The 24,154-nt window shown below is 38.7% G+C and overlaps 1 protein-coding gene across 1 annotated transcript in view; it reads left to right on the top strand.

Moving 5' to 3' along the window:
• The window catches only part of LOC110155289 (EMAP like 5), a 32,598-nt gene extending 8,480 nt beyond the window's left edge, over nucleotides 1-24,118 (top strand). The window contains exons 3-29 of the mRNA XM_055161661.1: nucleotides 1,852-1,950; nucleotides 3,258-3,326; nucleotides 9,696-9,881; nucleotides 10,528-10,663; nucleotides 11,204-11,405; nucleotides 12,116-12,253; nucleotides 12,386-12,642; nucleotides 13,417-13,629; nucleotides 13,968-14,135; nucleotides 14,741-14,847; nucleotides 15,298-15,416; nucleotides 15,537-15,723; nucleotides 15,802-15,907; nucleotides 16,260-16,353; nucleotides 18,058-18,158; nucleotides 18,275-18,468; nucleotides 19,422-19,533; nucleotides 19,635-19,762; nucleotides 21,187-21,328; nucleotides 21,397-21,549; nucleotides 21,956-22,087; nucleotides 22,172-22,260; nucleotides 22,544-22,720; nucleotides 22,824-23,025; nucleotides 23,090-23,216; nucleotides 23,453-23,467; nucleotides 23,721-24,118. Coding sequence (XP_055017636.1) covers nucleotides 1,852-1,950; nucleotides 3,258-3,326; nucleotides 9,696-9,881; nucleotides 10,528-10,663; nucleotides 11,204-11,405; nucleotides 12,116-12,253; nucleotides 12,386-12,642; nucleotides 13,417-13,629; nucleotides 13,968-14,135; nucleotides 14,741-14,847; nucleotides 15,298-15,416; nucleotides 15,537-15,723; nucleotides 15,802-15,907; nucleotides 16,260-16,353; nucleotides 18,058-18,158; nucleotides 18,275-18,468; nucleotides 19,422-19,533; nucleotides 19,635-19,762; nucleotides 21,187-21,328; nucleotides 21,397-21,549; nucleotides 21,956-22,087; nucleotides 22,172-22,260; nucleotides 22,544-22,720; nucleotides 22,824-23,025; nucleotides 23,090-23,216; nucleotides 23,453-23,467; nucleotides 23,721-23,727 — 3,660 coding nt within the window. The 3' untranslated portion in view covers nucleotides 23,728-24,118. The remainder of the gene's footprint in view (nucleotides 1-1,851; nucleotides 1,951-3,257; nucleotides 3,327-9,695; nucleotides 9,882-10,527; nucleotides 10,664-11,203; nucleotides 11,406-12,115; nucleotides 12,254-12,385; nucleotides 12,643-13,416; nucleotides 13,630-13,967; nucleotides 14,136-14,740; nucleotides 14,848-15,297; nucleotides 15,417-15,536; nucleotides 15,724-15,801; nucleotides 15,908-16,259; nucleotides 16,354-18,057; nucleotides 18,159-18,274; nucleotides 18,469-19,421; nucleotides 19,534-19,634; nucleotides 19,763-21,186; nucleotides 21,329-21,396; nucleotides 21,550-21,955; nucleotides 22,088-22,171; nucleotides 22,261-22,543; nucleotides 22,721-22,823; nucleotides 23,026-23,089; nucleotides 23,217-23,452; nucleotides 23,468-23,720) is intronic.
• Nucleotides 24,119-24,154: the final 36 nt, after the last annotated feature.

The raw sequence follows: 24,154 nt of genomic DNA, 5'->3' as shown, positions 1-24,154 counted from the left end.
CTAATCTAAAGTGTCTCAACGCAAAGTCAGACATGTACTAGTAGAAAACGAGTGATTGACACCAAAGAGACACACTGAAACACACAAAATGGCATACTGGCCACAAAGGCCAGCAGCCCCGAAGCGGTGTGGAGAAGCTACTTAAATAGGACGAGGAGGCTGGATGTGAGGCAGGATTGGCCAGGTGTAGAAATGCCTCACCAATCAGGGACCAGGGCTCTCACAGCAGAAATCCACAGTGACAAGAAAGAAATTAAAACACACACAAAACAAGTCAACAAACTGGAGGCCTAACCCTGCCGTAACACAGACACGTTTTGTGTGGTGCTCTCTTCGCACTTCAGATATTGTAGCCTATATTAGATTAATTTGCAAAAACTGGATAAGAATATGTAAGACTGAATGTCAGTCTTCCATGTACTGTAAATTTGACATAAAAAATCCAATCCACTCCTCTTTATTTATATAGCACATTTTAAAAACTTTCCAAAGTGCTGCACAAAAAAACGAAAAAAAGAAGAAAATGCTTAATCTCACTGGTTCTAAAAGAATAAAACCAGAAAAATCTAAAGTGAGCAAACAATAAAATGTCAATAAATAAATAACATCAATAAAATTAGTTAAAATAAATAAAAGACAGAGGACCACACAACTCATGGCTATTTTAAGAAAGCAACTTGAAAATGTTTTATGGCCAGATTAATGAACAACCCTAATAAAGTTTTTCCAGGCCCCACAGAGTGATGTTTGTAGCTTTTAGTCCTGACTGACATGTGATTACTCCTGCAGCGTTGCACCCACAGCTGGCATTAGCAGGAGGCCTTCACTGTTTATTACTATTGCCTCAGTGCCTCTGACAACACCTGGTGTAGCACAGAAAATCATTACAAAGCATCCAGACTGGGCATCCACTCCAGTTAAGACACATAGGAGGTGTAAAGTGGCGTGCTATTTACTATACCGACTTATACTGTCTGCCCAAGTAGCTCCCCGCAGACTCCCCATCTCAATGTTTACGCTCTACATCTCCAACTTAATGTAGTTTAGTCTATAAAAATCAATATGTGCTCTGGCACATCTCGGTTTTATGTTTGTGCCGCTCTCCGGTCTCCCACTGGAGTTCTGAGAGGAGTCTTATAACTGGTGCATTTTGCCGGCACAGACAGAAGATGACCCCATGTGCTGGACTGGTGAGGCCTGGGGAGCTAGATGAAAAGTGACAGTGTTAAAAGCAGAAGGGCACCATTTCTCAGTTTAGCTCTGTCCACCGGAAAAAGTCACAGCCAGATGCAATTATTTTATTAAACAACTTTATTTTGAATGTAGACACTCAAATTAGCATTGATTTTGCTTAAAATCACATTATGCAAGGCAGTTTTAAAACCATCTTATGTCTTAATAGTCCTCAACAGTGTCTGAATAATAATAATCAGACATGTGTGAATGAAACAAAAACAGAGACAGAATTTTAACATGGCTTAAAGCTCTCAAGAATCCATTTTGTGTAATATAAAATCTTTTAAGTTATCTATAAAAATTTTACACAACTAATCCAACATGAAAAACGACCCCATTTATAACATTTACATTCACAGTCAGAGCTCTCTCATTCTTCTGCTCCACTGCTGCTGTTGCCTCCTCACTCCTCCAGCTAAAGCACTAAAATCTGCTCAGTGAAAGTGCCAGGGGCTGGACAACTGCTCTGTATATCAAATCTCTTATTAGGCCTTTTCATTATGATCTCCCTCGTGCTCTGAACAAGGTATAGCTCCTGCGAGATCAGTGCAGGGGAGCGGCAACAGTTCAGTCTGGTTATGTCTTTTATAATACTAATGGTTGCTCTCTTCGCAGTGCTTGGTGTCTGTGGGCCTGGACTCAAAAAACACAATCTGCGTGTGGGACTGGAGAAGAGGGAGGGTCCTGGCAGCCGCCCCTGGTCACACAGACAGGGTAAAGCATCTCCTTCCCTTCGCTGACGCCTTCACAAGCTTACGATCGACCAGTTGAATTAGCTGTAAATGCAGGAACCGCGCTCGGGCCCAGGGGGACGTAAGCGAGTTAGGCCTGATTGATCGCAAGCCGCCCTGAGCCAGTCTGAGAGGGTGCACGTAGCTAATGAAACAGTTTTTCTAAAAGGGTGAAATATGTGTCGTGGATGGTGGTTCAGCCCACACTTTACAGCACAGACGGTGCAAATAGTTCTGGTCTTCCACAGTGTTCGTTTGGCTCTGGATCAAAAACACACAGAAGCACAGAGAGAGTCAGACCTCTGCCAAGGCATTACATGTACCTATTAGGGATGTAACAATATCCAAATCTCTCAGTACGATATTATCACGATATACATCTCACGGTACAATATTTATTGCAATATTTTGGAGAGGCTGCTATAATTGTAGATAGGACGCTTTTTTGCTTTTAAAATACCCTGACAAGATTTTGGTGTGAATTATTACTGTCATAATCCCAAGAATTCAAATAAAAAACATATTACTTCATGTTGTCTGCACTGAAATGAATCATGGAATATATAGTTCCCGATGTTTATAGGTATTGTTACTATAAAACCATGCATTGAAGCAAAGGATTTTGCAATTCGATATATTGCAATGCCCCACAATATTATTGTACATATACAATATCACAATATTTTGGTTATTGTTACATCCCTAGTATCTATGTGTGTATAGTTTGGCTCTATAAATTGCAAATGCAACAAAGAATGTAGATTTTCTTCCATTACAAATACAGCATGGTGCTAGCCTGGGTGTTATGTTCCAGATTGGCCACAAATATAATTTAAACTTGGCCAAATGTTTTTATTTACAATAATGTTTTTGTAGAAACAGACTAAACCAACTACACAACAAACAATCTAAATAAATAAATAAATGCAACTAATACAGATAAATTTTTCTGGAAAACATTGCAAGTGTAATTTCAGGAAAATGAATGGGGAAGGGCTCATCTCCATGGAAATTCTGCCTTGAATGTTTCACATTATGGCATTAGACTTATTGCTACAAATAACTTGAATACATGCGTTAGTGCTGTAAACTTGGTCACAGTCATGGGTCGGTTTACCTTTGTATTACCATTGAGACAGAAAAGTATGAAGTCACGTTACGCAACGTTCAAGGTAAAGCAATAGCGTTTTCATGGAGACGAGAGGGTGCGTCTTTTAAGATCCTTCATCTGGCTATCCAAATACATAAACCTGAGGCCTACTATAATGCTTTCTTTCTCTTGCTCCCTAGATATTTGACATATCGTGGGATTTGTACCAGCCAAGCAAACTGGTGAGCTGTGGTGTCAAACATATAAAGGTAAGTGTATTTCCTTATCACTCATCATAAACTTGAAAAAGCACTGTAGTGAACTTCCTGTAGAAACTCAAATGTGAGGTTAATTGTTTGTGAATTCACTTGCTCTTCTTATCCAGTTTTTATCACCTATCAGCCCTCAAGTAAAGTTATGCTAATTCTACTTTTCTACAGTGCATGCTTATAACTCATTTAACATACATAAATAGAACATGCAGTGACTCATATTCAAATGGGTTAGTGCTTATTTCCATTCTGTTTGGGAGTTACTGTGCTGGATCTTACAACTAATCTTTTACTCAAAATGATCTACTTTGACTTTTTGCTGTATTCCAAACTTTTGTGCCACAGCTCCATTTTCCAAGCACGGAGGATGACAACATGATTATTCTTTATTGCATTTCTGGAAGCATTTTTTCCAACATTACTGCATTTTATTGTGTTTTGACATTAGTTTTATAGGGTGGAATGGTTAACAAAAAGGCAGTTGTTGGTGGTGTTGTAGTTGGCTAATTATTTTATTTAGATTATAAGAGTCTGAATGGGACAACAGCAGGAGTTAGTGAGTTATCTTAAGATTTAGTATTTTTGGTATTAATGTAAAAAATGCAGATTTGTTTTAATACATTCTTTCCAAGTATTTTTCTGCATAAATAGTTGTTTTTGCTTGTGGAGTTGTGTTTTGTAAATGTCATTTGGGTCAGAACATAGAGATGCATGTAGTTTTTAGTCCATTTTTAGTTGATTTAGCCTACAGTCCTAGTCTACTTTAAGTGCACAAATAGGTAGAAAAAGGCAATATGCAAAATGTCTATATAACCAAAATCTCTTCACATTTGCATGACCATAAGTACTGTAGATTTGGTAGTGTCCAGAACATACATTTTTCTGTAACTTCACATTTTCTTATTTCGGGTCATCCAGTTTCCTCTCTATATCCTGGACACGCAACCTACAGATTCTTTACCTTTTAACTTCTGCCTCTTCTTTCTTGAGACCTAAGCCATTGTCCCATATAAATCCCCCCGTGCAGCATTGCCCCTGTAGACCATGTGACATCTGCTCCCCAGCCCAGTGTGCGCTCAGCGATTATAGCACTGAGAGCATGGTGCAGATTTAGCCCCCGTAATCCACTCACTGTAGCAGGCTGAGGCAAACACAAGCTCTGACTGAGACAAGGCCCAGAGCACTGCCTCACATGCAGAGCCCTCTACTGTTACGCACAGGGCACTTTGATCACGATGACTCCATGTGCTCTGTTAGACCTATAGCAAGCAGCTGTATAGTGTGTTAGACCAGAACTGTTACATCAGATATCATAATGTTGTTGCAGTTTTGGTATATAATATTGGTCATACATTTCAAATAGTGCCTAGTAGTGTGACGATATGAAATGCGAATACACTCAGTACTCGACATTGATTCCGATACCACAAAGATGATAAAAAAAAATCCCACTTTATTTAGAGAATAAATGTGTTTTTCAACAGTAAAGCGTACTTTCTTTAGTATTACCATGTGTCCTTATATCTGTGTAATCCCTTAGTTGTTAAATTATGTAGTGGTCAATGTGCATATCTATGTGGTTTTATACTTGCTCTAATACAGCTCAAAATTATTCTCAAGCTATTCAGGAAAGGTTCATTTCTGTCCTAAAATGTGACTGTTTTAGTACCGATACCTGCTCAAATGAGTATCAAGTTTCGATACCCTAGTTTCGATATTTGGGTCTGGGGGCCGTATCCAACCTACTTTGATCCCAAAGGGGCCGGATCAGAAACCTCATGTCATATATACCCCAAAAATAACAATAAGTTAAAATATTTGTGCAGAGAAACGCAAATCTATTACAGAAATCTTTTTTAATTGATGAACTCTTTCTTATTATAATATTATAATATTATGAACAACCTGAAACTTTAAGAAAAATTCAATTTCAACACAATGTTTTAACATTAACTTGTATGCAAACAGGAATAAGTACATTTTTCTTGGAAAATCCTGCACTCTGTGTCTACTTTTCTCATTTTGGACATTTTGCTGATGAGGGTGTCACGGTCAACAGTCAAAATGATCGTCCTTTAAGAGCGTTTTGAAAGAGACAAGTCTTCATTTGTGCTGCTATGGTGGGAGGGGCCACGTACAGAGACGCTGGAGACGCTGATATGCTAAGCACCGCAGAAAATTACCAATATTTTAATAGAAAATATAATTAAAATATTTTAGTAGAAAATCACCCAAGGGCCACATTAAAGGTCTTGGAGGGCCGGATCTTTCCTCCGAGCCTTATGTTTGACACCTGTGCCCTAGTGCCTAGCAAATGTATAATGTGTATTGTGAAATCATTAGAGCTGTGCATGTGGTTTGTGAAGGTTTGTGTGTTGTTGTTTTTTTTGTTTTAATACCAATGATCTGTATTGTTTTTGATCAAGAAATTAACACTGAAGGCTATTTAAGATTGTTTTCAATACGTCAGATTACAATTATATCAAAATTAAGAACATTAAATTCATATAAAGACAGAATAGCTGCAAAATGTGTCCATCATGTCCAATATGATTTTCTTCAGTCACTCTATATACTGTATGTACTCTATCTGCAAATGCACATTTCCTTCCACTTGTTCTTGAGTTAATTAACCACATAATCAGTTTGATACAGAGTACAGAATAGTGTTGTGGAGCAAGTGCTCAAGTGTCCACTGTCATTAATGTACTAATCTTGTGCTAATTAATTTAATCTCATACATCTATTAAGGCTGTGACTCAAATTAAGAGCTCGCCTAGGACAATATATGAATGTTGTTTTTTTACATGTCATTGTTGTCATAATACTAACATTTTTTATTTCAATATTAAGGAATAGAATTGATACTCAGTACAGATTCTGATACCACAATAGGGATATAACGATATCCAAATCTTTCAGTACAATATTATCACGATATGCATCTCACGGTACGATATTTATTGCAATATTTTGGAGAGGCTAATATTAATGTAGATAGGACACGTTTCTGCTTTTAAAATACCTTGACAAGAGTTTGGTGTGAATTATTTCTGTCATAATTCCAAGAATTCAAGTAAAAACATATCTCTTCATGTTGTTTGCACTAAAATGAATCATGGGATATATAGTTCTTGATGTTTATAAGCTGTTGCTGCAGTAAAAGCAAAGAACCTTGTGATTCGATATATTGTGACAGCCCACGATATTATTGTGAGACTTTTGATGATACAATGTCACGATATTTTGGTTATATAGTAATGAAATAATGATAATAATAAATAACACTTTATTTAGACATCAGTATGTAACAATATGTATTTTGGCCTTATAGTATCTGTGTAATCCCTCAATCATCCAGGTATGTTCCATAGTGGTCTATAGGCGTATACAAGTCTATGTGGTTTTATACTTGTTGTGATACAGCTCTAGATCATCCTAAAGATATTCAAAACAGGTTCATTTGTGTCCTGTCAATTACTTTTTAGTGTCAATACCTGCTTAAATATCTTGTTTCAATACTAATTTTAGTTTAAATTAGTATCTGTTTTTCGATACTTTTGTCAACCCTACTAGTCATACTGGTAGTCTTGTGCTTTTATTACTCTTGAAATAAGCTTAAACATGTAGACAATCAGTTGTTCAGTTAATGCCATGACAGGGCTAGTGGGGACATGACCCTTTGTAAGTGCTGCACTTAGCTCTAGCCTCCGCGTTTAGGGTCCGTGCAGAGTGACAGGAGAATGGTATATGGTTTAGAGCGGAGCGAGTGAGGCTTGGGGCTGTAGAGCATCCGCCAGTGACTTGAGCTGTGTGAATTAATTAAGATTTAAAGTGGTTTCATTCTGAGTGAGGTAACTTAGCTAATGACATCCCGCTAATCCTAACAGAGCCTTGTTCCCAGCGCTGTCCCGCGAGTGTAGTGCTGAATGTGCAGATAGGACTTGCGGTTACACTGTATGCCACAGCTTCTTCTTCTCAGTTCTTTTTCTGCCCTGTTGCCTTTCTCTCCTGTTCTTATCGTTAAACCCTCTCACATTCACTCTTCTCTTAGTAATTCAGCAGCCCCAGGATTACCCAAGGTGCTCGTTTCTCGCAGCCTTATCAGTTGCAGGCAGGGAGAGCTGTGTAGTATCCATACATGATTTGGCCCCGACAGGCTGGTCCATAAAGACATCAGACGATTCTATGGAATGGAGACAGTTGGTTTAATGCCACTATCTCTTTATGTTGTTATGATCTCGAGGTAAAATTTATATATTGTTTACTTGTAGTTTTACTTTTTGCTCAGTGTTGACATGTTGCATTGGAAATACGCTAGTAAATTAATTCTCAATCTGCCCTATTTCGAGTAGAAACCATACAGTGCCGGGGTTCACAACATTGGAAACTGGATGGAGTTTAACATTGTGGTGATTTGCATTTAAATTGTGCCATGAGCAATCACTGTAACCTTTCCTCCCCACACACCGGGGCTTGTCCTTCCATGGTGTGCAATGAATATCATATCTAACACTGGCTACTGCAAGAACTATTTATCTTCCAGCAATTCGTATCAGTACATATTTTCCCAAAAACCCATACTGACATTGTGTCAACAGTCTATAAACTCTCAATGATGAATGTGACTACAACAGTAAGGACATCTGGGCATCTAAAAAGCTAAATTGCCATGATTAGTTTTCTGGCAAAAAGGGAACAGCATAATGAAAGCAAAACAAAACAGAAATGTCTTGGCCGTTGCTTTAAACAAATTTTAGTTCTCATAATGCCCAAAGTGCCTTTCAAGATACTCTTTACTTACTTTTCTTTAGAATACATTATTCAGTCAAGCCATGTCTGTAGCCACAGCTGCCCTGGGGTTGGTTTACAGAAATGAGCATGCAGTATTGATGGGAAAATGCTTTAACTACTCAGAATAACAAATGCATATAAATGGGTTTAAGATGTCCCTAATTGTACTAAGAAGCATAATTAATAAAACCAAATTTGTACTGTATAAAGTATAGCAGTGACTCTTTCAGCTAAAAAACTTAAAGATTATATCAAATAGTTCTTGAAATCCCCACGGGGCACATGTATGCAGGCCCGTTGACAGTGCGTCTGAGCCCTTGATCCCTGTCTGTGATAATCGATCCGCTCTGTTAACAGAGCCCTATCAAACGCTCAGGTAAGTGTTACTGAGGCGTGCCTGGCTGCCACTCTCCACCAGCTTATTTAATAGTTCCCTCACTGTCACCTCACTGCTATCGCCAAGTACCCATCTGATGCCTCTGGTTCCTTTTAAGCTTGTTAGCAGTCCTTGAACCCGGCAAAAAAAAGTTCACATTTTATTCAGCCTGCTAAAAGCATTCATTTTTCTTCCTCGGGTGAAAACTTTGAATCATTTTTTTGGTGCTAGAGCAGTGCTGTTTTCTGCGATCTCATCTCCATGCAGACAAGGCGTCTCTCTCAGGCCGTTTGATGGATTTCACCCAGACGAGCCCGTGCCTGTGCATCCCAATGACCTTGTCCATAAATAATGAGTGTGTGCGTATCTGTGTGGGCGCATGCTTATCAGGTGGTTACTAGGCTGACCCCCATCATCTTCCCCAAACACATAGAGGGAAAGCGGCAATTTGTCCTTCGCTGAGGTTATACTCAATCCCAACAGATCTGTCAAACAATGAAAGATATGTTCTGTTAGACTTAATTAATTCACACAGTGATTTAATGTGATGAAGGGGTGTTATGCAGAATTGAGCTTTCTACCATGTTCTACCATCTATGCATGTCTGAGTAATTTAGCAATCTCTCCCAGGCCCTATTTGAATCCTCCTTATGGTTAGCAATATGATCCTATCCATTGCCCAGCCAACAAGCCTACGTCACCCATGCTCCTGCATGGTATTTTTTCCATAGATTTACAAAAACAAAACAGTACAAATTCACAAACCAGATATGGGATGCACGCTGATTGGGATGTGATAGGGCTCTGAAGGAGGAGTGATTTAGCTTGGGGAGCAAAGGAGGAGAAATTAAACTTATTAAACCTTTTTATATGTTGTTTTCTGCAAATATATCATTTCATCAAAGCGATTAAAGGTAACATGGTGATCTAAATATGTAATATGTTAGCAGTTAATATAATACCGCCTCTTTAACCAGTGACATATAAATTTTTACATTGCTTTCTCTCTCTGCTGGGTTTAATTTCATCATGTTTTGATGGAAGGTGCGTCGCAGTCAAACAGCGAAAATGTGCAGCAACTCCAAAATGGTTGACAAATACTGGACTACATAATTGTGTTTTTTTTGGACAATAGGATTATGCGGGGGGATTATTAGCTGACATGCCTGTGAACTCGCCTCTGTTTGTGTTTCCAGTTTTGGAGCTTATGCGGTAATGCGCTCACGCCCAAACGCGGCGTCTTTGGCAAAACGGGAGACCTGCAGACCATCCTGTGTCTGGCCTGCGCGAAGGACGAGATCACATACTCCGGTGCCTTGAATGGGGACATCTACGTGTGGAAAGGGATCAATCTGATGAGGACAGTACAGGGGGCACACGGGGTAAGTAGTTTGCTGTGGTAGATTTCACTGACCCAAAGTGGATGCTACTTTTATGCCCAAATTGTAGCCCTGCCTATCCAGAGTCCAGACAGGCTTCGTTTGATTCCACTGTGGTGTAGAAAAGGATCAGCCTTTTGCTACACAGGATTAAATGATATCTATGAGATCAACAGCTGGGTGGAGGGCCGGATTGGGGGAGGGGAGAGTATGGGCAGTGCATTCTTATGTCTGCTTTTTACATTTTTCTGTATTTCCATAACAAATAAAAATAAAAATACACAAATGCTGAAAGTGATAATTTAGTTTAGGGACATTGAATTGCTAAATGTTACAACTGGCTTCATATTAGCAATACTATTTTCCACTATTTACACATTTTACTTACTGTTTTTGCCCCCATCTCCATTAAATCTTACAGGCCTATTTGTGTGTTGTGACATTATCTGAGGCCCAGAGATAACACAATATAACTTCATTTCCCTAACTAAACTGAAGCATCGCCCGCAGCATGTGTGTAAATGTGAAAGCCCCTGTTAGCTGAGCGGCTGGCTGCGTACAAGTCATGTGCTGTGTAGCTCTGGCTGGTTATGTGCTTGCTGCTCATTTATAGCACAGATCTTTAGTGACAGTTTGTCATTTCCTCCAGTCAGGGATTTTCAGCATGAATGCCTGTGAAGAGGGCTTTGCCACTGGGGGCAGAGATGGATGTGTCCGGCTATGGGATCTCAACTTCAAACCAATTACTGTCATTGATCTCAGGGAAACTGACCAAGGGTATAAAGGTAATTTACAAACAACTACTTTCTCATTTTAGATAACAGCTACAGAATTGAAATTCTTTCTTTTCTGCTACCAGGCACACATGCTATTTTTGTAAACATATTTTTTATATTATGTTTGATACAACTGTAGCTTTAGGGAGGTATAGTTCAAATTTTCATTGCCCTACTTCTGCACTTCACCTTGTTAGTAAAGCCAACTATCTTTGCATTTATTCATGAGTTTCAGGCATAAGGATTCCTTCTTGATTTGAAGGATCTGGCATGGCAATAGTCCTCCGCTGTTCCAGCAATAAGTCAGTTCAAATCAAAAAATAAATTCTTCTGAATGTCCTCACTAAATCTTTCAAATCAGGAAGGAATCATTACCTGAAACCCATGATTATTTATATGGCACATCCTGACTTCTACTGAGCCAGCATTTAATTTTCATCACAAACTAACCTTAAAATATTGATCTTGACATGTCTACTAAAAAAAACAAAAAAAAAAACTTGAGTGCGTGCTTATATTAATTTATTGCATGTTTCTGTACATTCTTAGGGCTGTCCGTGCGCAGCGTGTGTTGGCGAGGGGACCACATTCTCGTCGGCACCCAGGACAGTGAGATCTTCGAGATAGTGGTCCATGATCGCAACAAGCCCTTTCTCATCATGCAGGGTCACTGTGAGGGCGAGCTGTGGGCGTTGGCTGTGCACCCCACCAAACCCTTAGCAATGACAGGGAGTGATGATCGCTCTGTCAGGTAACACTGGGGGAGTTATGTAATGTTGTTTCGTGGTTGTTATATAGTTTATGTGTTGTTATTGCGGCTCTTGGCCAGGACTCCCTTGTAATTTTAATGTCTAAGGGATTTTTCTGGCTGCTTAAAAGTTCAGTGAAAAAGTTTGTTGGCAATATATACAAAAACAATCTGACATTTACAGAAAAATACAGAAATGGCAACCAATTTTAAAGGATTCTCTATGATCAACCTATGAAGGATCAAATGCAGAGGACAAACAATAAAGTGTACCTTAACCTTATGATTATAAGATACATTTTCATGGGGAAAACTAATTATTGTTATTAAAAGCAAATAATTTATAGGGATCCAGGATGGAACTGTGCTGCACTGATATAATTCCAAGATAATGTAACCTTTATTTGGGGACATTTCAGTGTTGCATTGCAAAATTCAATACTAGCAGAATAATTCATATTTCAAAGTAACCGATTAACTACAATATCAAAATATACCTACTAAACTACTACTTACTACCACACTAAAATACAGATAAGATACATGACAAGTGAATAAAAATAATACAATAAATACAACACTGTGCAAGTAAGGCTACAAAATTATGTTGTATTCTGTATTATTACGTGGTGATCCTTGATGCTAAAAGTACGCAGGCTGGTGTGTGTGTGTGTTATTGGTCAAGGCCTATTTTTACCTCTTTGTGTAAACAGAATATGGAGCCTGATTGACCACGCACTAATAGCCCGCTGCAACATGGAGGAGCCCATCCGCTGCGCAGCTGTGAGCACTGACGGCATCCATTTGGCTCTGGGAATGAAAGATGGCTCCTTCACCGTCCTCCGAGTCAGGTGGGTGCACAAAGGCCAAATGAGAAATTCTGACTCCGCGTGAATGACGGACAGTGACAAAGAGCTCAATTATTCCCTCAGTTTTGCCACCGCTACTTTTAACTGAAGCCAAATGTGTCTTTTTCCCCACAGAGACATGACAGAAGTGGTCCACATCAAGGACAGGAAAGAGGCGATTCACGAGCTTAAATACTCCCCCGATGGGACGCATTTGGCGGTGGGATCCAATGATAACTCTGTGGACATCTACGGCGTGGTGCAGAGATATAAAAAAGTGGGCGAGTGTATTGGCTCCAACAGCTTTATTACGCATATGGACTGGTCGACGGACAGCAAGTACTTACAGACCAATGACGGCAGTGGGAGGAGACTTTTCTACAGGATGCCAAGTAAAAAGCTAAATTTTTAAGCCTGTCACGATAAATACTATATTGACTTATCGTTCAATATTTGAAAGATGGAACCACAGTTTTGGAGGGGTGGTTCAATATTTATTGGGAGTACTTTTTCTATGTACAATAAAGGAATTTTTTGTTACTTTTATGTACTACAATATGATTTGAGGAATAGGGAGTTGAATAAACAACTTCTATTACTCACTATGCTGATGCAAAGTGAGTATGAAAGCAGCTTATTCACCTATGTATTTATAGCACGTAATCTAATCCAATCCAACTTTATTTGTATAGCACATTTTATAAACAACACAGATTCCAAAGTGCTTCACATAGCAATGTAAAACATTTTACTTAAAAACAAAACAAAACTAAACTGCAAAATTATGTTCCAACCATGAGGAAACTAATAGAATCAATAAATTAAATAATAATAATAATAAAATCAGTGAACAAAAATAATAAACTCAATACATAAATGTCATGTTTTAAGGTTTTATTATTTATTATTAATCTTTAATAAGAACACAGAAAGCAAAACACATGTGGTCCATAGTTAAAAAATACGCAATATTAGATTTATATATAGCATATTATTAAAAAGAAACAATATTACATACAAATATATCCTTGTTTTTATGTTAGTTACATATTTTTTTCCCCATATATTGTATTTAAGAATTTGTTATCGCGACAGGCCTAGCTAAATTCAAATAATTTCTTGTTAGAGGACAGAAATTCTGAGTAAAATTTGTATCTTTTGTTGAGGTGGCAAGGAGGTGAGCAACAGAGAGGAGCTGAAGCTGGTGCAGTGGGCGTCATGGACGTGTGTGCTAGGGCCTGAAGTCAACGGAATATGGCCCAAGTATTGTGACATAAATGACATTAACTCCGTAGATGCCAACTTTAGCAATCAAGTCTTAGTCACGGCGGACGATTATGGACTGGTCAAACTTTTAAGATATCCATGTATCAAAAAAGGTAAATGCAGCAGTTTTCCCAAGTCTTAAACGTGCACTTTGTAACTTTTTGAAGGGTCCGTCACCTGCTTGTTTCTACAGATATGTTTGACAGTATGACATCAAATAGCCCTACCTTACATTTATTGAATTACTTAGCCAAAAAATACATCTTGTAACTTGTAACTTGTTCTGATTTTGTCTGCATGATAGAAAGATTTAATTCTATACTGTAAAACTTTCCAGACAACACAATAACATGTCCATGGAGAAAAGAATGTGACGGACCTTCCACCAGAAGGCACAGAATGGACCTTCAACCATAAATGATGTTACTAATTTATGTTTTTGCTCATTCAGGTGCAAAATGTAAAAAATATTTAGGTCATTCAGCGCACATAACCAATGCAAGATGGTCACATGATTACCAGTGGGTCATAACGATTGGAGGTGCGGACCATTCTGTGTTTCAATGGAAGTTTATTCCTGAAAGAAAGACAAAAGAGGCTCTACATATAGCACCTCAAGGTATTATTTGAACCATTTACATAACACCCAAACATTACATTTTTACATTTTTGGTTACGTGATTGCAGTGTATTTACATTAAAATAACACAACATCAGAGACATTTTCCTTCTTTCTTACTATCATTCTGTTCTTTTTCTGCAAAAGACTGCTAAGGAGCCACCATCACATTAATTAAACCAAATCCAATAAAAATGTATGAAGCTTTGGAGTCGTAATTGCATTGTCATCCTTAAGTCATATTTTTCACTGGGACTGAGTGCAGCTGTGCTTTGTGAAATGAAAGCCTGCTCTAACTGCCTTCCCTTTTCATTTTCCTAATGGAGGTTGTGAGGAGTTGCCCTTGGCTGCCAGCTCTGCTCATTGCCTCTCCTTGGCACAGCCTCCTTTTGCTGGTTCAGCATTTCTATACATTTGTTTTGAGCAGTGTCACTAGAGGTACAGCTGGTGGATAAATCCGAGGTGTCAGATGATAATTACACGACTCCCCATATCCTCTGTAAACATGAGATACTATGACAGTATTATTCTTCTGAGGTGTGTGGTGCTTATGGAGTGAGGTGTGGTACCAATAATGTGTGGTGTGTGTGCTTTTGCTTTTGCAGAGACCTTGGCCGACTCCAATAGCGAGGAGTCAGATTCAGACCAGTCCGATGTTCCAGAAATGGACTCCGAAATTGAACAGGAAACCCAACTCACTTACCGGAGACAGGTTTGTATAATACAGCTGGATGTAAAAAAATGGCAAAATTAGGTCTGTTATGAAAGATGTTTACTCTTGACTTTTCTTATTAGCAGAGCTGGTTTATTATGCAGGAGACAGTGGAATTAATAAACAGTAACACTTCAAATGAATCGAGATAGGGAACAGCTAGGCCTATAGAGAGAGGCTATAAAATGTAATTGAAAAAAGTAAACACAAAAGTAAGAAGAAAAAAATCTAATTTGAACAAAGCTAAACTAAATTGGATAAGGTCTATACAAATGTCAAAGGGAAGAATATTGTAAATGTCCAAACATCACTCAGCCTTACTGCACATGGTTCATTATGATCAGCTACATAGCCTAATGCACACTGGGTTTTTAACTTTGCTGGAATAACATGTCACACAAATACAGTGTACAGTTTGCACATAAAGAAGTACCCATTTTCTCCACACAGGTTTATAAAGAAGATCTACCTCAGCTCAAAGAGCAATCCAAAGAGAAGCAACGAGCGCTGCCAATGAAAAAGCGAGAGAGGGCACCGGGCAGTGGAGTGAAGCTACACTTTATTCATGGGTAGGCTCACTTTGCAGCCGCACAAAGGTGGCTATTAATAATCAGTAATAGGATGAGTAATAAAAGCTTATTGAATTGCGGTCTACCTTTTGTAACAAGTGTTTGTCCTTGCATTTGCAGTTACAGAGGCTATGATTGTCGGAGTAACCTGTTTTACACCCAGACTGGAGAGATAGTTTACCACGTAGCGGCTGTCGGGGTAGTATACAATCGCCAGCAGAACACCCAGCGCTTTTACATGGGCCACAATGATGACATCCTCTGCCTGGCCATCCATCCTCTCAAAGACTTTGTAGCTACAGGACAGGTAGAATGAACACTGCAGATTAATTTCTCTTTTGTTCCATTACACATGCTTAAACAAAAGTGCATTATATTTGTTCAGGTTGGTAGAGATTCCTCAATCCATATATGGGACACAGAAACGTTGAAAGCTCTGTCGGTGCTAAAGGGTTTCCACCAGATTGGAGTGTGTGCCTTGGACTTTTCAGGTATAAACCAAATAATATTTTTACTTTCTTTTGACATGGGTTTAGATGTGTATAACTGAGTAAATAGTATATCAATAACAGACCATTTGCTCAACTCCATTCACACATAAATGAAGCAGAAATAGTAGACACTCAATTTACCTCCTGCTGTCAGCAAACTTGCACTAGTCTGACAATATCATGTAGGAGCTGTACGCCTCTTCTCTCTAATTGGGCCTAGACTGGAGAGAAGATATCTGTGTCTGTGATTCACCTTTGCTATGTGCATCAAAACCAACCGGCAGCTTTAATGTTTTTTTTTGTTGACTGAACCAACACAGGAGTTGAATAGATCCTTTTTTTTCTCCCGTAGCGGATGGCAAGAGGCTGGCTTCAGTGGGGCTGGATGACAATCACACTATTGTGCTGTGGGACTGGAGGAAGGGGGAAAAGCTGTCTGCCATGAGGTCGGTATACAAAGATATGCTTTTCAATGCACCTGATATTTATATATAGACTCGTAAGCATTGTAATATTTCATTATATTGTTCCCATGAAGGTTAAAGGACCCGTATTGTGCTATTTTCTGATCTATGTTATGATGTTTCCTCTTCAAAAACATGCCTGGAGTTGTGTTTTGTTTCATTCACACATGTTTAACACACACGCTTTGCATATTTAGGCGGAGTTCTTATCAATTCCACCTTCTGCTGTCATGTGGTCATACAGAAATAGTTCCACTGTGTTTTTAAACTCCATACACCTTCATTAAATAATTTCAGCCCTGGAATCTGTACTGACCTAAAAGTAAAAGGCCACTATTAACTTGAACTTCATGATATCACAAGGTGGAACAGAGCATTTTGAGCTTTGGAGATATATTAAAGGATCACTCAAATGTGTGTGAATGAAACATAGCACTACTCTGAATATGTTTTTGATGAGGTAACAATATTTTAACATGGCTTAAAGGTCACGTGAGACAATTTTGTGTACTATAGGACTACTGGAGTAAAGCCAATTCCCATTAGTTCACAAAGCTGCTGTAAAGAAGCAATCAAAAATAATGAAAGCAATAATGAAAGTACATAAATAATCATTGTTGCTGTTCTTTGCCTGTCTTTGCATGGATGATTTAAGATATTGTTCTGTTTACTAGTCCTTACATAACCCTGAGCTCATGTAGGGCAGAGTGGCTTCACTGCCAGACAATGATGGCAATGAGCTGAGCCTATAGGATGTAAATGATACATGTGAACAGATATGAGGCACACACAGCATGTTGTATATTTTATGCAATGGGATTGTATTTCCTGATCTGCACTATGAATTACTGCATGATGGCTAATTTTACAGTGGGGACATTTTAATAATTTAGATCAGTAGTTCCCAAAGTATTGCTTAGTAATTATATGGAGTAGGACATGTACTCAAGTTTTTTTGTCCTAGTCCGTGTGGGTTGGGTAGCTGGATTTATAGCAGATAGGTTTGTTGATAAGTGTGGGGACCTGATTAAGATTGTAAGTAGGCTGGGTGTTCTTAAAAGGAGAAGTCTTACAATGGGTAGACACATCCATTGTAAAACATAAATGTAAAAATCAACAACGTTGTAGAATAATTACCTCCGCCAAGGAGGTTATGTTTTTGCCGGCGTTTGTCTGTTTGTTTGTTTGTTTGTCTGTTAGCAACATAACTCAAAAAGTTATGGACCGATTTTGATGAAATTTTCAAGATTTGTTGGAAATGTGAAAAGGAAGAACTGATTTCATTTTGGGGGTGATCCGGAAGAAATCCTGCATTCTGGATCACTTTGAAATTTTAGTTAACATTGTGGTAAATGGGGCAAAAAATTTTGTTTCTAAATATCTCGGTTAATTATTGACCAAACCCCATGAAATTTGACTCAGGGATGGACAATCGGATCCTCTTTCATATTCCAAATTGAAAGATACGAGACAAATATTTATGGAAAACACAATTAATATGAGGGGGACTGTAGTCCTTGGCGGAGGTCTGCGCTCTCTGAGTGCTTTTCTAGTTTTAATAGAATTAATTTGATGATTATTGAAAAATGTTGTTCACTTATATATTCTGGGATTTGTGGTTTGTTTTATAGCTTTCCTATTTTCTGTATAAACTTATATTTAAACTTGTAGTTGTGTGTGTTTCAGAGGAAGTAAGGACAAGATATTTGTTGTGAAAATAAATCCCTACCTTCCTGACAAACTCATCACTGCTGGCGTGAAGCATATCAAATTTTGGCATAAAGCCGGTAAGTCCTGAATACATATTGTGTATTTTTTAGCCTCACAGCAGCATCCCTAATGAGCATATCGCAGCCTTTCTTTGACACATGTGGCCCGTATGGACTGGGCCGCTCTCTTTCAGGTGGCGGGTTAATTGGGCGCAAGGGGAACATGGGGAAGACGGAGACAATGATGTGTGCGGTGTACGGCTGGTCGGAAGAGATGGTCTTTTCTGGAACGTGCACAGGAGACATTTGCATTTGGAGAGACATGTTTCTGATGAAGACTGTTAAGGCTCATGACGGCCCTGTTTTCAGTATGCATGCACTGGAAAAGGTACTGAATTATTGTTTGTTTTGTATGCTATCTGGCCCATTTAAAGAGGAACTAAACACTAAATCACTTTTTTCACAATTAAACTGTGTATACAGTGTTTTAATAGCATTATCTGCTGTTCCTTGTCAAACAAACTAGGTCAGTTTGCAACTTTATGGCAAAAGTTTGTGCTCCCTTGAGTGGCCCTTAAAATAGGACTTGGTATCATTAAGAAGTTGCCGATACGATACATACCTTGATACAGTGCACTTTCAGTTCGATGTGATATATATTAAAGATTCAATATGATTCAGTAAAAAATAAAGGCTAAATTATGGCTGTGATACTAAAAGTCTTTGTTAAACCACTTCTTGCGCAAAGTTAATACGAAAACTGCCCATTTTACTCATCAAAACTGAAAATGAAAATGTCAAATGTGTTGCATAAATGAGTTTCCTTCCTATAAAAAACAACAAAACTGTAGTGCTGTAACAAAATAATTTTGTAAAATATACCAAAAAATACTTGCAGAAAGAACAAAAATATGGCTGTTTGCTGCAGGTGTTCCAATCAGTAGGAGCAAGTAGAGGGTGCTCTTGGGAAAAAGGATCAAAACTCAAACACAACAGATTCCAGTCACTCCAAAACAGTAGAAAAAATTAACACATCGCACGAGGAAAAATATAATTAAAAGGCCTTTATTTGAATGGCCAAAGCCAACATGTTTCAACCTTAACTGGTTTTCATCAGGGCTTAATTGACCAAAAAATACTCTTGGCGATATATCGATACAGCAGCCCACGATGTCAATACTGTATCAGCACATTCAACGATACGATATATCGATATTTCAATATTTTTGCACACCCCTAATCTGAAATGTGGTTGTGGGCGGAGTTTTATCCCATTTTAAAGCATATATTCTACTGAAAAGTTAAGGAGGTTACAATTGTGCTACTATGCCTTGTGTATAGGGATTCGTAACGGGTGGGAAGGACGGCGTTGTCGCTTTGTGGGATGACACTTTTGAGAGATGCCTAAAGACGTATGCCATTAAGAGGGCCGTGCTAGCTCCAGGCTCTAAAGGTAAAAAGACTGCACTTTCATCGACTGTCCTAGTATTGATTTATATAACATGTATGGTCATTTGAGCTTGATTTATTGCTTGCTTAATGATCTTTCGGCAGGGTTGCTTTTGGAAGATAACCCATCCATACGTGCCATATCTCTGGGCCATGGACACATCTTGGTGGGAACAAAGAATGGAGAGATTCTGGAGGTGGACAAGAGTGGCCCTATTACACTGCTGGTTCAGGTAAATGATTCTGAAATAAACCAGAAAATATGTTGGAAATGTACATTTGTTTTTGCAACCTACTCACATACTGTAAAACCAGCTTATAGTTCTAGTAAATGTTTTGGATCACTGGCTCAAATGGTGCACAGTGATTTTGCCAACAGATGTGATTATATGACACCATGACTTTTATTGTGTTGTCATGAATCAAACCGGGGGAGGCAATAAATAGTGATGAATTACTGTGCTTAAATGAGATTGCTCATTTAGTTAAGTGGTTCTGCTGTGTCTCACTGCGTCCCCTGAAATTAGGCAGACTGTGCTAGTACAATCAAGTGGCCTTTGGGATACACAGACACATAGTAATGGGCCAGATTTGGCTTGGGCAACATGCAAAAAGACTGTATTTTCTGAATGCAGCTAGACTTTCGTCTCTGGTCCAAATCAAGGTTGCCTGGTATTGAAATGTTGTGATAACATTGCGATACTTTAATATACTTTTAAACAATAATTTTAGTTGTCATAATGGAAACAAAAGTACATCTTTTAATTTACTTGTGAAACTCAAAATAAAAACTTAACTGAGAAAAATACGGGACTGAATCAGGGCAAATTTTTGACTTAATAAGGAAAATAATTTGCTTTTTAAAAATATTCTTCAAAAAAAAACTACAGCACATTTTTGTCAGATGGAGAATCTTGGTATTATTGTGATATATTGAGTATGTTGCAATATCGATTATTGTGTCAGTCAATATGCAGGGTTCCCACAGTCATGGAAATCCTGGGAAAGTCATTGAAATTGAAATTTTCCCAGCCTGGATAAGTCATGGAATTTTAGTGTCTCTTTCACGCAACTACAGCTTTCTATTAAGTTATCATTAGGCTATTATGATTATTTCTGAAGGTCTGTACCTTTGTTTAAAAGAGACGACAATAAATGACAGTATTTTAAATGTTAAAAAAACTATAATACGAAACCGTAAGGTGAGTGGAAAGGGTTAACATTTCATATGTAGCCTAAAGTATGCTAAATCCTGTGCATGTAGGGTGCCGTAAAGTCCTGGAAAATTCACTTTAGGTCATGAAAATGTCATGGAAAAGTTTTGAAACTTTGTCAGTGTGAAAGAATTTATGTGTGAAAAAGAGAGGGAAACCTGAATATGACTGTATCAATACTTTTGCGAAACTTTACTTTTTAATTTATATTTAGTTGTACATATTCATTTATATAATTATGACTTATTTGGCACCAGTCTCTTGCTATGTTTGCTACTTATTTTGAATTTATTATTACCAACTATATATTTACTCTTTGTTATTATAATGTATTGTGATGCTGTGTCCAAAGAGTTTCCCTTGTGGATCAGTAAAGTCTAAGTCTAAGATATATTGTGCAGCCCTAGTCCAGATTAGACATGTGATAAGGTTCTTTTCTTCAGGGTCACATGGAAGGTGAAGTGTGGGGCCTGGCCACTCATCCCCATCTCCCGCTCTGTGCCACAGTCAGCGATGACAAAACCCTACGCATATGGGACCTCTCTCCTAGCCACTGCATGCTGGCCGTACGCAAACTCAGGAAAGGTGAGTCAGCTGCACTAACTAACAAAATCTATGGGGTTTAATAAACAACCACTCTCCCTTCCACACAGGGGGCCGCTGCTGCTGCTTTTCCCCTGACGGAAAAGCTCTGGCCGTGGGTCTGAATGACGGCAGCTTCCTCATCGTGAATGCGGATACCCTGGAAGACCTGGTGTCCTTCCACCACCGCAAGGACATTATCACTGAAATCAGATTCTCACCAGGTACTGTTTGCTCCTTTAACATTACAAATTAAGCTAATTTAACCTGGTTGGAGCAGGTAGAGAGTAGATACTGCTTTCCCTCTGTGAATGAGCTGTGAATGAGCAGTTGTGCTGTAGGCCTGACCCACATCATTGGCTTGTTGTAATAAGGCCAGACTGAGGGAGCGTAAGAAATAAATGGCAAACAGTGGGGGAGGACCAAGTGAGAGCAAGAAACTAAACTCTTCTGGCTGCACGCTTAACCTCAATCCAGTGCACACGGGATCTTGTTTCACAACCCAACACTTCTCATTCCTCGAGAATCTCAAGTCATTCTGTATTTATGCAAGCTCACAGAATTAGATCTTAGTGTATTAGATATTAGTGTTTTCCCAATCCTCATACACATCTTTGTTTGTTGACTCAGGCATTGGAAAGTACCTCGCCGTAGCATCTGCAGACACATTTGTGGATATTTACAATGTGATGAGCAGCAAACGGGTTGGAGTTTGTAAAGGATGTCATAATTACATCACCCATCTTGACTGGGATAAGAGAGGTAAACATGAGTCTTCAGTTTCACAGGCTAACATTACTTAATTCTGATTGTCACAAATATCACTCTGGGCTCTTTCATTGACAGGAAAACTATTACAAGTCAATACAAGTGCTAAGGAGCAGTTCTTTTTCGAAGCACCTCGTGGCAAGAGACAGACCATCCCACCTACAGAAGTGAGTTTGGTGGTGGCACAGCAGCAGTTGTACTATTGTGGCTTGGCCCATATTTTCTCCTGAGGATCAGAGAAGGCTCAGAGAAGGGCAATAAAGCATTAGCACGTCCCACTTTTCACCAGTATAGACCTAATTTTCTCAGTGGAGGCGGGATTGTTTTAGACAAAGGGGCATTCAGACACTAGTCTTTGCTAAGGTTTGAGATATGTTAAGTAGAGTTGAAAATGGCTGTCATTACAGTTGTGTCTTCACTTTTTTAAAATACTAATCCTGTTTGATTCAGGTGGAGAAGGTTGACTGGAGTACATGGACGTGTGTCCTGGGACCATCTGTTGAGGGCATCTGGCCTGTGATCAGTGAGGTCACTGAGGTGACCTCTGCCTGCCTTAGTAATGACCGAAAGGTGCTAGCCACAGGAGATGACTTAGGATATGTCAAGCTCTTCAGATATTCCGTCAAGGCAAGACACTTAGGAATAACTACAAGGCCCAATGAATGCAAATGATATGTAAATTCTAAGCGAATGTCAGAAGTGTTAAATTAATGTTATTCCTTTTCCTTAGGGCAAGTATGCAAAGTTCAAACGTTATGTGGCCCACAGTACACATGTTACCAATGTGCGGTGGAGCCATGACGACAGCCTTCTGGTGACAGTGGGCGGGTCCGACACGTGCCTCATGATCTGGGCCCATGAGCCTGAGGGCCATCGGGAGATCCGACAGTGTGACAGTGAGGAGTCTGACATAGACAGTGAGGATGATGGAGGTGGGTACAGAGTGTCTTTAAGTGTATTTTAGAAAGAGAGTAATATTACATGATCATTTTTTAGGTTATGACAGTGATGTGACAAGAGAAAATGAGATCAACTACACCATCAAGGCCTTATCTACTAATATGCGACCAATGACTGGTGTGAAACCTCACCTGCAGCTCAAAGAACCCACAGTCGATGAAAGGTAATCCAAATTAAAGAACGTAAACCTGTAGCAATATCACTGCTTTCTAAAAGGGTCAGAAACACTTAAAATAAATTGTAATCTCATTTGGCTTTTCTCACTAAGAGAAGTTCTTTTCCTCTGTGTATGTCTTGTCTCTGCTCTCTTAAGTAACTCAGCCTTTTCTGCTTTTCTTCTTTTCTTTAATGCCTGTCCATCTGTTATTATCCTGCTTCGTTTTTTCATTCTACTTGAAGACAAGGTGTGGTCAGGTGAGTTCTTGACTTAAGAGTTAGTTTATGTAAAACATGCCCATAATAAAACAAGACTTGATTTATAAAGAATACTTATTTATAAAGAATACTTGAATGATGTATTAAATCATGAAGCCACCTGCAGACAAAGATTAACTCACATTTATTGTTTGTTTATAAAACAAGTCATCCAATGCTCTGTCCAGTTGTCATAGAAATGGACTTTGGTCATGGTTACTGCTGCTTAATACTGTATTTTATTTGTCCTCAGTGTCTGAGGTTGAGTGCATGATCCATCAGTCACTCATGAACCCCAAGTAAGAAAATATTGTCTAACTTTTGTGCTCTGTTTGTTTGTGCTGCCTTGAAGGGGATCGAGGTAAGTGTTTTTCTCCTCACCACAGTCTCATCACATGATCTGATTGTCATGTACTTTCTTTATTAATTTATAGACTTCCCTTTATTTGTATACAGTGTACATTATTATTTAGAAGGCTATGTTGTTTGTGTGTTAAATGAATAATTTATTACTACAGTATATTAAAGGTGCAATGTGTAACTTTTTTCTGGTGGTGGCCCATCACCTGCTTATCTTCATAGATTATTGGTTTTTGAATGCTCTAATATACGGCATTTATCTTGTATTTATTCAATGTTTTATAGCTAAAACACCACACAGCTACTCAAAGGTTTAATGCCATATTG

Source organism: Boleophthalmus pectinirostris, unplaced genomic scaffold (genome assembly GCF_026225935.1).
Source record: "Boleophthalmus pectinirostris isolate CB_2022bp ecotype Guang Dong unplaced genomic scaffold, ASM2622593v1 HiC_scaffold_10, whole genome shotgun sequence".
Taxonomy (NCBI): domain Eukaryota; kingdom Metazoa; phylum Chordata; class Actinopteri; order Gobiiformes; family Gobiidae; genus Boleophthalmus; species Boleophthalmus pectinirostris.
The sequence above is the reverse complement of the archived record's forward strand: the minus strand, read 5'-3'. Positions and strand labels throughout refer to the sequence as shown.